The sequence below is a fragment of the Aphelocoma coerulescens genome, chromosome 2, assembly GCF_041296385.1.
Source record: "Aphelocoma coerulescens isolate FSJ_1873_10779 chromosome 2, UR_Acoe_1.0, whole genome shotgun sequence".
Lineage (NCBI taxonomy): Eukaryota > Metazoa > Chordata > Aves > Passeriformes > Corvidae > Aphelocoma > Aphelocoma coerulescens.
Window position 1 is genome coordinate 69,735,684 of NC_091015.1, and position 14,854 is coordinate 69,750,537.

The following is a 14,854-nucleotide window of genomic DNA, read 5'->3' on the forward strand; positions in this document are numbered from 1 at the left end:
GCAGTTCTCCATTTTTTTCTGATTGCAGTTCCCCTTGCACAACTATCAAATTATTTTCTTTCAGGGTTGTAATTTTATTGGCCACAATTTCAGTAAGTTTCATCTTCTTGTAGAAAGTGTTCCTCCATTAGACTGGTCCTCTAGAGAAGACCCTGTCCTGGTCTTTGCTTGAGGAAGCTGAACACCACTGTCATTATTTTGCTTCCCTCTTCCTTCCTGATATCAGAATGACACCATCACTTTGTGATAATTTTTATACAGGTCGCTAAAAAAAAAAATCAAAATAATTAAAAGAAATATTGCAATACAGCAACCATAATTTTATTGGAAATAGTCAACACAACTGCAAGAAGTTTTCACTCAGTGCTGCAATAGGTATATTTTGTCATTACAAAACTGCTCTCCAGTTGGAAGTCCCTCAACTGCAGCAACTTGAAAGCTGCTTAACAGAATATCACTAATGGCAGCTTTTCTTACATACTTTGTACTAGCAAACCTCCTCACATGTGGCAAATCTATTAGTTTGAATGAGGAAGTGGTAAACGTTGTATAAAATGAATCTTTCAGTAGCTATGGCAGTCTTTTTTTTTTGTTATCGGCAGCCTCCATTTTGAAGGGAGTGGCTTTTTCACTTCATTTCAGTTTACCAGTAGACTGACTTAAAGTTTTGTCATTATCCACTTCCAACTCATCCACCTCTTCCTGTAATTCATCCTGCAGCTCATAGTCTGAGGCTGATTCAATGTTATCATCCCAGTAATCAGCTTCGTATCTGTCCAGTAAGTGTTTCTGTGGAATAACGTCGTCATTGTCAGGAGGATTCCTTGTTTTTCTCTTTTTCATTTTCTTTTGAATCTTAGAAAGCTGCTGCTCCTGCTTCTCTGTCCAGGCAATGCTTTCCATATGTCTTGACGCTTTCATTTTTTTATAGTCCATAATCTGTTTATTCAGCAGTTCATGATCAATACCAAAGAGATTAGGCCTTATGGGTGAATCTGAAGATTGAGTTATTGAAGGGAGGAGTTTACTGTGGAAAAGAAAACAAGTATTGGTTTGGGTTTCCTCCCTGCATATATTTTGAGGAATAATGCTATTTTTGACAACTTGAGTAACACAGAAATAAACTGGACTTTTCAGTTTGACTTTATTAACACCCTGTGTTCCCTGCATTACAAAGGAAGAGATAGCACCATATGATGTGTCCAAGGACAGTCTGTGTCAACAGATTTAATGGGAGAAGGCCAATAAAGCAACAACGTGCCAGATGAAACTGCTTGTCTCTGGTAAAAATGTACACAGGTGAGCACTGGACCTGGGAGCCCCAAGGAACTCAAGACTTCTCCCAGCTCTTCCAAGAAGTGAGAAGCAGCAGCCTGTGCCCAAAACACATCAGAGTGATGTGACACCTTATGCTGGACTTGACTATTTCCCCAAGATACAGTGGAAGATGTTAGGTGCCCTTTGGGGAATCTGTCACAGCAATGACTTCCCACAGGAAGCTATTTCTGATTCACACCTGATGAACCATCCTGTGAGATGCCGAGGCACAGAAAGCATTTCTACCAACAGACTGCAGCACATAAGTGAAAAGGCTGTTGGCTTTGAGAGCATCCAGAACCACCATTCCAACAGGTTGTTCAGCCCTCTCTCTCAGCAGCCAAAAATCTCTCACAGAAGAATGTTAAATTAACTTAAGGGGATCCATCAGTAAACTGGCAATCCACGTATAACAAACCAAACTTGTATCAGAAAGAGGTGGACAAGTAGAGCAGTACTGGTAAATGTGGTTTTCATCCTCATGAGATAATTACCAGAAAGAAACATATATTACTGCTGCAGAGCATTTTTAAAATTTTGATTATCATAAACACATCAAGTCTTGAAATCTTAGAAATTCTACACATATTTCCCTCATAAAAATTAAGATATTAATACCATAACAAGTACAGGGTCTGTGAGTAACAATGTACACATCTAATTAAAATATACTTTCTCTTATGTCAAATAATACCAAATTTAATTGGCCAACAGAGATGAAAATGGACACTTGTACAATTCTGAATCAAAAAGACCCACCTTGAATCATTTTGAGATGTTTCTTCTTCTTCTGGAGGTCCAAAATCAGCAATTGCCAGTAAGTCCTCGACCTGTAAACACATGCAGGCATATTAGGGATCCTATTTAAATCTACTTTGTTCACAAACAGACAAGTATCTAACAGCAAATATGTTCTTTTCTATGTTTGGAATATTTAGCAAAACCACTTCAAAACAGCCTTTCCCTTCATTTACATGGAACTGCTTACACTTCTTGCCTGGGATGTTTGTGTCAAACAGTGATTTAATAGACCCAGAGATTCCTACGAAATTTTTTGCCTTACGTGCATTATGAACCCTTGGCTAGGGATTGTCTGACATCTATCATTTTTGGTTTATTCGTTCTTACCTCATTCTTGCAAATCCTTTTTCATAACATCCTTACACTGAGATTTTTTTCACCTCTTCTCCCTTTCTGCAAGTTTGCATTTCTCTTATATGTAACTATGGAATTCCAAAATCCCTTTTAACATGGCATCTAACCAGTAAAGGCCACAAATCTATTACATGCAGCGCTCACAGACTATACATAATTGTAAAAATCTTCTCTTGTTTGAAATTTTATTTCAGCTTTTCTTTAAATTAATTCCTTTCTAATTCATTGTATTATTCCAATTAATTGGATTTTTTATCCAATTGTTTAATTGGATGTTTTTTCCCTTACTTACAATACTTAAAAACCAAGTTCAGCATGTTATTTTAATCTGTGGTTGACATAAATCTGATGAACCATGAAGTGGGAGAGAAGAATCCATCTATGTGCTTCCCAGTGTCATTCCCTGACAGAAGTGATATAAAGAGGGTTTTTATTTGTCTTCTGTGAAACTCAGTATTTTTCTGATCACAGAAAGTTCAGGCAGTTCATTGCATTTCTAGAGAATCTGAAATTCTTTTTATTCCTTCCAGGTCTGCTCATGCACACTGCAGGAGCTCATAAGTCTCTAACAGTAATTGGCTGTAACAGTAACACTATTATAAATAATAAGGCACTTCAGGGCACAGAAACGTGAACACGTTCTTTTCAACTTCTGTTCACATCAACAGCTTGAGGAGACATTTCTCATTAAATTCTACTCATTGGTGTCATCTTTCTCTTCTGGAAATCTCAAGTGTTTTAGAGATCTTGCTTCACAGTCCCAATGACAGCAAATTCCTAGGAAACATCATTATTCTAGTAATATGTTGACTAGTTAAAACTATCAACACCTTGACAGGAAACATGAAATAGTAAAGACAATTTTAAAAATGAAGGAAAAAAAATGTAGTATGAATAAACCTACATCCCCGTGCACAGATTTGCACTTCCCTAGAAACATTTTAACCATTCACAGATGGAAAGGGATACAGGGAAAAAAATAAAAATAAAAACATCACTAGTTATTCAATTGCATCTTAAAAAGACATAACATTTAAAATGTGGAAAACAGCTCCTCCAACCTCAATTCTATAATCATATACACCAGGCAACCACATATTATTCCTTAAAATAGTAAGTCAATTTTTTCAAAATTCTTCACTGGCCTAATGATACAGCCTACAATTCTTCTACATATTACAAAGGCATCAATCTTACTCAAGATTGTTTGTTAAAATGCTTTGCAACTATAGAGAAAGACTAATTTTTGATGTAAATTGGTAGAGCAACTACATGATCAGCTCTCTCCTAAGTCACTATATTTGTACATTGAGTCAAAGATTAGAATTACCTCTTTTACAGCTGCAGCTTCTTTGTCTTTTATAAATACTACTGGGGGTATGTTTCCTACAATCTGCTGACTCTTCAGAAGATACCTGGCAAACATACAGCATTCACCAGCATGAGTATCAGTATAGCATCTCCAGGACGAGTAAAAGGTGTTAAATTAAATCCAGCAGTCTTGTACATTTAAAGATATGGCTTGCAAAACTTTGAGTCTGATGGGAAGCTATTCAGGTTAGTGCTAAGCAATACAGCACTGCAGAAACCCAACTTCAAATGCACAGCATACAAAAACTACAGGCTGCAGGTCCAGCTGAGTTTTGATGATTTTAGGTTTGTCTGTATCTATATGCATAGGATGGCACAGGTCTTTCCCCACTTCATTTGGTATCCTTATCCCCACTGTAGGGATAAGAGCAGTGGGGGATAGAGCCCTCAGAGCAGGGCAGGACAATTTATTCTACACACTAGCTCCAGGAAGGACTGACAGGGCTCCCCTTGTCTTCTTCTCAGCCAGAAACCTTCCTTCTTAAAGAGTGGAAGCTGTGGAGAAGAGAGCATTATGTTGGAGCAGAAATTACACAGCTTAGGGAAATGGGGAAAGGAAATGGCTTTGCAAGTATGCTTCTACACCACCTTCCACATGGGTGAAGTCCTGAACTTCCAACAGACTGGCTGGATAGCAGAGGGAAAGCCAAGGAAAGGGGGGAAGAGACAAAAATCTCAATGATACCCTGAAAACTCACTGGACTCTGTGTTGGGAAAATGGGCAAAAAAGCATCACAATACATGGTAGCATTCTGAATTTTGTGGGGTTTTCTAGTTATCAGTATTGTGAAGAATTTCTGTAATAACAGTCATCCCTTCCAGAGGCCCAAATCATCCCTAGCAATCAGAATTGCCCAGTGAATCTACAAGGAGATCCTTGTAGTTGCAACTCCTTTGTGCAGCATCCCGTTCTGGGGTACTGTCCCACACAGCCTGTCCAGCCATCACCACGAGAACACGGGAGTGAAACCTCATCCACACTCCTCTTGCTTTCTGCTCAGCCCACTCCAGCCCTGGGAAAGCACAGAAGCCAAATAAGCCAGCTGTGCTCCAGAAAAAGATCACACGATCACACAGCTGGTCTGACACAGCTGCCCTTCCATGTGAAGCTCATCACAGGAGATGCTCTACTCCAAGTATGTAAAAAACCAAAAGCATCCCAGTAGGTCAAGTCTAGATTGTCAGACATACTTAAGAAGTGGTACTTAAGAAATGGCTCTGGATTCAGGAAGTGCCCTGTCTATCCCACAGCAGTACCGTATACGTGGAGCGCTCTTTCGCAGCACATTTTCAACATAACTTTCCTCCTCCGTAGTGGAAACAGGGTTCCAGTACACACGGCATGCTGAAAAGTTGGATGACAGGGACACCTATAAAAAAGGCAAATCCATCTTTAAAATGATATATATACACACACTCTTCATCACTTCATATACAATGAAGTCTCTGATGGATTGCAGAAAGCTTACTAGAAAATTTCTTTTGATAACAGAAGAAATTATATCAGACCAGAATCAGTTCATTAGTAAATCAGGACTGACCTATGCCCAGCCATGTCCCAGTGCAACAAACACTGTGTAGCTTTAAGATCTGTATTGTATTGGGAAGAAGGCTGTTTCTTTCCCTCTCTCATGTTGTAAGTTGTTTAATTTACAGCAATGCCTCCTGAAAGCACTGTGTCTTGCCCACACTGGCCAGCAATTTTACATGCAGACATGTGATCTGAGACAAACAATCCTCAAAGCTCTAGAGAGACAGAAATGCTCTGTGAAGGATATAGTGCACATATAAAGCCAAAACTCATCCTGCCCATGTTATTTGAACACTTGTCTGACAACAGAATGAATTCAGCTGGCAAAATCACCTATTTCAGTCATGAATGACAAACCTTTTGTCATAGATGCAACTACAAGGTACATTTTTTTTACCATGCTTCTACTTCTAAATACCAAAAGCTGAGTCCACCAAGCTTTTAAGCCAAACACTGCTATAATTTAATCTTTACAGAACAGCAAATGTAGAAGATAAAAACTACAGACAACAAACAAGAATGTGGAGACTGACTTACCTCTTGTATCAGACCTCTAACATCACTTTGAAATCCACAAATTATGACACTAGCTACAATTACATACAAATGTCAATTCTTTCTCAGATCTTGCTTGACAACGACATTTTCTTAGGCTTGCCCTTTTTTTTTAACTAATCTCATGCATCACTCAGTTCTTCTGCCTGTAATGTTGCTGGTGAGTGGCAGAAGGAGCTGACAACTCTCACACAGCTGCAAGAAAAGACTCTTGGAAAGACACACTTATATTGGTAAAACCAAGCTCCTCCTTCTGAAAGGGCAAGACAAAGAGCTTATGTCTGAGTTACAGAAAAAAAAAAGTCATACCAGGAGAGTCACCATTTAATTGGCCCAAGTTGCATTTGCATTAGAGTGGCAAAGGTCTCCTAAGCCAGGTACTACAGTGGCAAAGCTCTCCTAGTGTGTACTCCAGAGCCTGATCTTGCTGCACTCTGCTACATCAAAAGCAATGCTGTAAAACTCCTCTTGCACTCATCACAACACCCAGGGGAGCTCTTTTGGCACTTCCTTGCCAACTGCACAATGTAAGCAGAGTGGCCCAGCACAAGCTGTAGCTTTGGCACTCGCCTTGCAGATTTCCAGCTTGAGATCATAAAATTCTTGACTGACTTCACAGGTAGTTGCCATCTCTAACACAGCTTTATGAATAAGACCATTCAAGACTCTGCAGCGCATGTTATCTTCTTTCCTCGTTTCTGTCAGGTCATTTTTCATTAAAAAGTCCAACTTCGTTGGTTTATACAACTTTAAAAAGAAACAAACAACACGTTAAACAGTAGTTACACACTTGTATTAGGCAACTATATACAGTTTCATGCACTTTACTAAGTATGCTCTTATTTCATTCCTGCAGCTGTGATGGCTTTATATAGGTCCTACGTATCAAGTGTTTCAATAAAGAATACTTCTGTTCACAAAATCTTTGACATTCACGTACTACAGTCAAAGTTTCTGATTCCTTTTGTATTTTGTACCAAGTTATGAAGCTCCATAGATGTTTTCTCAAATACAGCATGTATTGACTGAAAAGCTTTGCTTGTTTGAAAAAACAAACATTTAAAAAATTTTTCATTAAACTAAGCTCATAGAAGTTTTAATCTGGATCAGTACTCAGGAGTGTGCAAGAGAGTGTTGATGCTGGCAAAGATGAAAGATCAGTATAGAGGAGGAAACAGCCATGGGGAGCCAAATGGCAATCCTGTCACAGTCAAACAAACTGGAGCCCGACTGTTCATTCACAAAATCCTCCTATTTCTCCATCAGAAAATGCTTGGAAGTTAGAATCAATGGCAGAAACACAAGTCTGTTCCTCCTAGCACAAATAAACACATCGCCTTAAGAGCTTGCACTTACCGTTTGCGGTCCCAGAGTAGGGCTGTCATACCAGAACTTCTTTCTTTTGGGAAAAGGAAAGGAAATCAGTCTTATCTTTCAGCAGCTCAGAGAAACAAGGATTCCCTGTGTAATTTATATTCCACCTGCCTGAAAGCACACAACACCCAGGTTTTCACGCAAGTAGCTCTCCCCACAGCAGAGGTGTGGAAAACAATGCTTCCCATCCACAGTTGAAGCTGCACAGAGACAGCAAGGGGGTGGAAAAGAACAACTCTGAGGTTTCTATAGATTCATAGAAACATTAAGGTAGGAAAATACGGCAAAGATCATCAAGTCCTACTATTAACCCAGCACTGCCAAGTCCAGCACTAAAACCATGTCTCTAAGCACCACTTCTACACACTTTCTGAACACTTCCAGGGACAGTGACTACACCACTTTCCTGGGGATCCTGTTCCATTGCTTGACCATTCTTCCCTTTCTCCCAATATCCAATCTAAATCTTCCTTAGTGCAACTTGAGGCCATTTCCTCTCGTCCTGCCACCTTGTTACCTGGGAGAAGAGACCAACCCCCATCTGGCTACAACTTCCTTTCAGGCTGTTGTACAGAGTGGTAAGGTCCCCGCGAACCTCCTTTCCTTCAGACTAAACATCCCCAGCTCCCTCAGCTGCTCCTCATCGGACTTGTGCTCCAGACCCTTCACCTGGACACGCTCCAGCACCTCAATGTTTTTACTGTATTGAGGAAGCCCAGAATTTAACACAGCACTCGAGGTGCGGCCTCACCAGTGCCGAGCACGGAGGGACAATCACTGCCCTGGTCCTGCAGGACACACTATTGCTGATACAGGCCAGGGCCATTGGCCTTCTTCCCCACCTGGACACACGTTCAGCCGCTGCCGACCAGCTGAGATGGGCGGCTCGGGGTCGGTGTCTCTCTCTCCTCCGCGCTACCGGGGCCGCGGGAGCGCCCGAGCCCCACAGCCCCCCTTACCCCAGGGCCCACAACCCACCCCGCCAGGGCCCCGCAACCCGGGAGAGCCCCGCTCCTACTTATTCTTGCGGAGCATTTTCCGCAGCAGGTTCCTGGGGCCGCCCAGGGCGGCAGAGCTGCGCAGGGCCCGGCACCACCGCGGCACGGCGGCCCCCCGGGCGCCCCACATCGCTGCCCCGGCGCGCGGCGCGGCGAGCTCCCGCCTCAGCTCCGGCTGCGGCTCCCCCTGTCGGCACGGAGGCCCGGGCCGGCGGCTGGGGATGTCCCGGCTGGGCCCGGAGAGAGGGAAGGAGGGAGAGAGACCGAGCCGCCCTCAGGCTGGGCAGGGCTCTCACACACGCAGAGTCTGGGCGCAGGCTCAGCGCTTCGGCCCGGGGAGGGACCACGCCCCCAAGGGTCGGGATTGGTGCCGGAGCGGCGGGAGGAGCCGCTCCGACACGCCGGCTGCGCTTGTGGGTGTGCCAGGCGGTTCCTCTAATACACGATTTATAAGGCCTTCAGTTCGCTGCTGCGTTGGTGAACATTTGTAAGGGAATGCGAGGAAAGTAAGTGGCACTGAGGCAAGACTCTGGGGTCTGGAGTTTTATATTGAAGATCAACATAAAACATCGCAGCCTTCCACACAGAATCGCTGTTGGGTATTTAAGTAAATTAAACCTGTGCTTTATTTATTTTTCTGTAGAATATTGTGGGATAATTACACGAAAAGTGATCAAATTACTGTTTTCTGCACTGATGGCATTGTGAAAAACGAGGTTCACTCTTTTTGAAAGTTTAAGAAAAATTTAATAAAAGGGACAATTAGGAGACAACAGCAAAAAGGGTGTTACGGCCGGGTGCTTTGGCAGAGATCCAAAGGCACAGCTCTACATCCAAAAGATCGTCTTTAAAAGTACATCGCTTATTTCATATTCATCACCATCATGCATAATTCATTTATTCTTTGGAGTTGCTAAGTATCACCCCATCAGCCTTATCTTCCTCCTTGGCTCCATCGGGTTTTTCTTCAGATTAGATTCTCCAGGAATGTGAAGATTTTCTCTGCCTATCTTTTCTAAATTGACTACATAAACAATAGACATTCTATATAATGTATTACATTACAGAACCTAGGTAAAGTTTTCCTAACATTAAGGAACATGAAAAAAAAGCCAACATCACAATACATTCATAACAATTATTTAACATGGGAAAAGCCAACATCACAATACATTTATAACAGGCATTAGTCCTAAGTGCAAGGTGCTCTAGAGCAGCACCTCACGAGGGATAGGAAGACCCGCCAAGCCCGCCTCTATGCTTTCTGCCATTTCCTCCATCATAACCCAGCGTGTCTTCTTGGTGGCACTTCCGATGTGAGGAGTTATTATAACATTCTTCAGTTTTAACAAGGGGTGATCCCTGGGAGAAGAAAAGAAATGCTCAGCTAGTCACTCACAGCACATTCATCTCTTATTTCATCACCTGCAGGCAGCCAGGGAAATACGTAAAATAATAATTAAAACAAAACCTAATTGCATGACCCAAGCATATTCAGAGGAGTTCAAAGTGCTGCCTAGCTTGGTGGGGCTTTATGCAACAAATCCTCCAAATGAGTGTGAATTTTATTGGGCTAGGATAGAAGGATTTGGAACATGGTTTCAGCAGGACTAGAGCACATACCTCATGTAGTCCTACTAACAAAATTATGCAACTTCTCACATGCTCACAAAATTTTACTCAGTTTGCACATCACACATACACCCTTTTATGTTTAACTTAAATACATGTCCTACCTTGGCAAAGGTTCAGGATATGTCACATCCAGAGCAGCTGCCCTAATAACTTTGTTTTGAAGGGCTTCCACCAAAGCATCCTGATCCACTACCAGACCTGGGTTACAATAAGAAGGATATGTTTATTTTCACGTTCCCTACTGTCCTCTCAGCATTCTTTTGGGCACAGTGGTCAGGCAAACAGCAGGGCAGGCCATGGTTGCAGTGCAGAAGCAGCAGCAGTGTGGTGGAGTGGGAGGGGGATGCTTGGGTGCGTGCATTAGGGAATTAGCAGCATGAAACAGAGTGCCAGGTTTCCAAGTAGGCTGTGCCACCCTAATGTATGTTAGCAGCAACACTGCATTAAATAAATAAAAGGCTTAAGTAGGAGATCTATAAATACATATGGGCTTCTAACACTCCAAGCTCACTAAAATTTCAGAGACCTACTTTCTCATGATTATGGGAACACTTAAATGTTTTACTGAGCTATGATCATGGGCGTCTAAATAAACTAGTAATCAGAAAATTTACGGAAAATTTCAGAGGGACAGAGTCTATATTAGAGGTTTTCCCAGGACGTGTCATGCCAGCAAACCTTAATGTAGTTTTGTTTATTCTGCACCTTACCTCTGCTGATATTAATAAGAATAGCAGTGGGTTTCATCAGCTCCAGCTCCCTCTTCCCAATCAGTTTGCGTGTCTGTGGAGTTAGGTTCACAGCCAGCAACACGAAATCTGACTGCTGGAGCAAATCATCTATCTTCTTACAGTAAACAGCTCCAATGGCACTTTCTTCTTCCTTTTTTCTGAGGGGAAAATCCCAAAATTAAACTGAAGTAGCAAGAAACAAGGGAAAGACCAATTCACCAGTAGAGAAAATGTTTCTTTATTGTTATCTTCACTGTTTAGTGCAAAGCAGTTAGCTGGTTGTCTGAAACTCAATAAAGACAAAGGTCAAGCTATTTCCCACAATTCGAAGTGAACTGTACACAAGGGTGCAGCACTACACCTTTGGGGATGGAAAGTAAGAAATGGGTATCACATAAATGCACTGAATAAATTATAAACCAAATGCATTTGTGTCACAATGTCTGCTTATAATGGGGATTCTTTAGCTACCCAAAAGCAAGACTGATGTCTCGTGAAAATTCAGTAATTTAAGTAAGTCACGTGAAAATTACTGAGGAAACACACAAGACAGGGCAGGCATTAAATCTTTCCAAATCTATGTCAGCAACAGCCTGATTGCTCTGTGCATCAGTGCTGATTCACTGAAACCACGCGCTGCAGGACCTGCTGGTGCACTCAATCTGTATCAGGATGAGGTTGCCTGGCTCTCATCAAATTCCCACCAAAGAAAAGAATGGAATGGGCCTGATGGGAGCACAGGGGCACCCAGCACGTACGCCTCACCTAGAAGACAGCAGACTGGCAAGTCTGGCCCTTTATTGTCACATGGCTTTGGAAGGGTGAGATGTCTCTGCCTGAATCCCTGCCTCACCTAAGTCACAGGAGTTAAGTCCTCCCAGTTTTCTCCTTTCCTCAGTCCATTGCAATGTCACCACCATGACAGGAAGAACTCAGGAGCCCCAACTAACGGCAAGAACAGTGAGATATATCTCTCCCATTCCTTCCTGACTTTGTTTCTGTATAAATTGGGAAATTAATGACCATCTTGAAACAACTTTGCCACTTAAAATAAAGAGCACTGTAAAAAGTGAAAGTACGGTGAAAAGTACAAATAACATATAAAAGCAGTGACAAAATAGCGTGGCCATGGAGCTGCAACCAGCTTTACCTCTGATTTCTGTTGTGGTACAAAATCTTCATTTCAAAGGCTTTGGCTCTTTCAGCCACTTTGTAACCAATGGTGCCCATTCCCAGGATCCCCAGGGTCGCTCCAGAAACCTCAACCCCCAGCCAGTCAGCAGGGAAATACTCTGTGTCCGGGGAGACTGCCATCTCATGGCCTTGGAAGAGGAAAAGAAGAATTATGTCATGTAAGGGATGTTCCAGTATCTGGTTACTTTTCCTCCCTCTACTTTTTATCGATGGACAAGGCGGAAGCACAGGAGCAGTAATACATTGTCATTGTGTTTCTGGACAAGAAGTGAGTAATGCTGCACTGTACACATGGCTGCTGACACTGATTTCTTGCTCAGGAGAGAAACATACCCAGCGTCTCTTTGGCAGGCAAGCAGGCAAGGAAGGTAAGGCCAAAGCAGCAGCAAGGCCATCCAGTTCCCAGCTACCTAGCAGGTACACCAAGGCTGGCAGGGAAAAGAAACACAGAGCGTGGTGGGCAGATTTCTGGACAGCCTGTTCGTAATGAGTCAGATACATGGCAACTTGGCAAAGACAGGCTTCAAGCCTCCTTGAAAATACATTATTTTAGTCCCCTTTTATTATAACTTGAAAAGCAAGACTGAAATGAACAAGTACAATGAATAAGTGGCTGTGGGCTGAGGGAGTAGAGGCCTGACTTTAGGGCCATCCAAAGAAGAAAAAGCTCCACCTTGCCAATATGCTGGTTTGGAAATTGAATGCAAGGTATTGTCAACAAGACAGATTTATCTTAACTTCTTCCTTTTCCCATATTTTCCATAGTTACAGTTTTAAGCTTACTTTTGCATCAGCACACATTTTCTGCATGTTTTGAAGTCACCTTTTCTATGAAAAGACTAAGACCATTTCAGTTATTACCTTCCACAAGTCTCCTGGAAGATGCCAGCATCAAAGCCATCCCTAAGTCTGCAGTGTCAGTGGAAACAATAAACGGAGTATTGGCCACTTTCACACCATAGCTGGAGAGGAGTTTCAGGTCCAAGTGATCTATTCCCACTCCAGAACTTGCAACTACCTTCAAGTTAGGCAAGCTCTGGAGAAGCTCTTCATCAATAGCTGGTCTGTGATACCACATATAGATAGCTCTGATCTTTTTGCTGAGAAATGTCTTGTTTTCAAGATATTCTTTCATGGTGATGAGATGAAAACGTTTCTTCAGAAATCCAACATGGTCTTCATATACTCCATACCTCTCTCCTATACAGTCAACTAGCACATAAGGCAGTTCCTGACCCTCCATATCCTACAAAAGCAAAGAGAACCAAAGAACATGGTCTGAAGTGATCCATGATACTTTTTTTTCTAAAAAACAGGAATTGATTGGCTCAATTACATGCTGTTTTCCCACTTGATGAAAGATAACTGCTCCCACATGCAGAACTTTTTTGGGTTCTCCCAGTGTTATTCAGAAGGATGTTCAATTTCTATATAATCTTGTTAATAAGAAATGAAAACATAATTTCTGGCATACCAACTATGCTAACACTTAAACAAATGAGTGACCAGATGTTACTCCTTTTCAGCGTTCAGTATTCAACATTGAAAGCCAAAGTCTTGATAATTTAAGAATGTGGCCATATGAGTGGAAGGGTATCTTTTAGCACCAGAAGTTCTGCCCCTTCTGCAACTATATTAAGCAATTATCATTGATGAGGTTATCTCAGTAAAAATCTCATTTAATGCAACAGAGCTATAATTTGTCAACCACGAACTTTGAAGTTACCCATGAACATAAATTTACCCTTTCTTTGGTCTCCTTCAGTTATTTGCCAACTCTTCACTCTGCTGACACTGCAAAGAGCCAAGGCTATGATCTCGGATTAGAGCCGGGAGTCCCGCACGCCGTCGCTCAGCCCGAGGCAATGCTCCCGCACCGCTCCCGCACCGCCGGCCCGGCTCCCCCTTCTCTCCCCCGACCGCCCCCGGAGCGCCGTGTCCCGGGGAGTCCTCCCTGCCCAGGGCGGGCTGACCCCCGGCTGGAGGCGTTGCCGCTGTGCCAGCCCGCTTACGCCTGGGACGAAAGATAGGAGGGAGCTGGAGCGGCGGCCGCAGGGCTCTGTCCGGCCCTGAAGGGCGGCTGGGAACGGGCGAGATCCCTCCCGCTCCCAGCCCGAGCGGGGCGCGCAAGACCGCGGGAGCCCCCGTGTCCCTCCCGCCCGCCCGGTGCTACCCACGGTGCCACCCCTCCGTGGGGCTCGGGGGCCTCGAGGCCGAGCCCTGTCCCCGTCCGGCAGAGGCGGTCCCGGCGCCCCGCGGGGGTCCCGCGGTGCCGCTCGCACTCACCTCGCCGCCCCGGCCGCCCCAGCCGTGCCGCGGGGCGGAGCGAGACCGGCCGCCGAGGAGGGCACTGCCCGGCCGCCCGCACCCCGCCCGGGCCGGCCGCGGGGCCAGTGGGGAGCAGAGGCGGTGCCAGGGCACCCCAATCCCTCGGGGAGCCGACAGAGCAACGGGAACTCACGAGTGATTGTGTGGTTTTTTTTGTGGAAGTGTTTCTGTGCTGTTCGTAGTTTCAGTTCAATCGGGATTTTGCGTTAACGTCCTGCATGCTGTTTTTTCCATACTGTCTTTGAAGACTGGACGTGGCCTGGTCTTTCTGCTGGCCATTACACTATGTGCACACGAGTCAACATAAGATGAAGAGTTGTCTCTGACCGACAGACACCTGCACACATGAACGTCTTTTCCAACCTATATGATTCTAGGAATACCCTCAAAAATTCTCTTTGAGACCTAAAAAACTGGGACAGGCTCAGGTGCTTGGACACTTGAGATGTTATCCCAGCTACAGGCAGTCCTGTGCCAATTTCAGCTGAGAAATGTGTGAGAATTTTTCTGATAAGGTTACTTGGTCTGTATCATAGAATCACAGAATTGTTTTGGTTGGAATGGAAATTAAAAGGCCATCAATTTCCAGCCCCTCTGCCACAGGCAGGGACACCTTTCACTAGACCAGGTTGCTCAGAGTCCCATCCAACCTGGTCTTGAGCACT

The 14,854-nt window shown here is 43.7% G+C and overlaps 1 protein-coding gene and 1 pseudogene across 2 annotated transcripts; both read right to left on the reverse strand.

Moving 5' to 3' along the window:
- Positions 1 to 299: 299 nt before the first annotated feature.
- RBFA (ribosome binding factor A) lies at positions 300 to 8,602 on the reverse strand. Of its 2 annotated transcripts, none has more exons than XM_069007941.1 (7): positions 8,322 to 8,602; positions 7,286 to 7,328; positions 6,500 to 6,676; positions 5,101 to 5,213; positions 3,803 to 3,887; positions 2,077 to 2,147; positions 300 to 1,027 (listed from the first exon to the last, which is right to left on the reverse strand). In XM_069007941.1, the coding sequence occupies exons 1-7, from the start codon at positions 8,429 to 8,431 to the stop codon at positions 634 to 636; spliced, it is 993 nt and encodes a 330-aa protein (XP_068864042.1). In that variant the 5' UTR covers positions 8,432 to 8,602; the 3' UTR covers positions 300 to 633. The 2 variants fall into 2 exon arrangements, with proteins under 2 accessions (XP_068864042.1, XP_068864044.1); XM_069007943.1 differs by lacking the exon at positions 8,322 to 8,602 and adding an exon at positions 8,055 to 8,074.
- A 423-nt stretch (positions 8,603 to 9,025) lies between these two features.
- On the reverse strand, positions 9,026 to 14,423 carry LOC138106753 (probable 2-ketogluconate reductase; annotated as a pseudogene).
- Between the last annotated feature and the right edge of the window lie 431 nt (positions 14,424 to 14,854).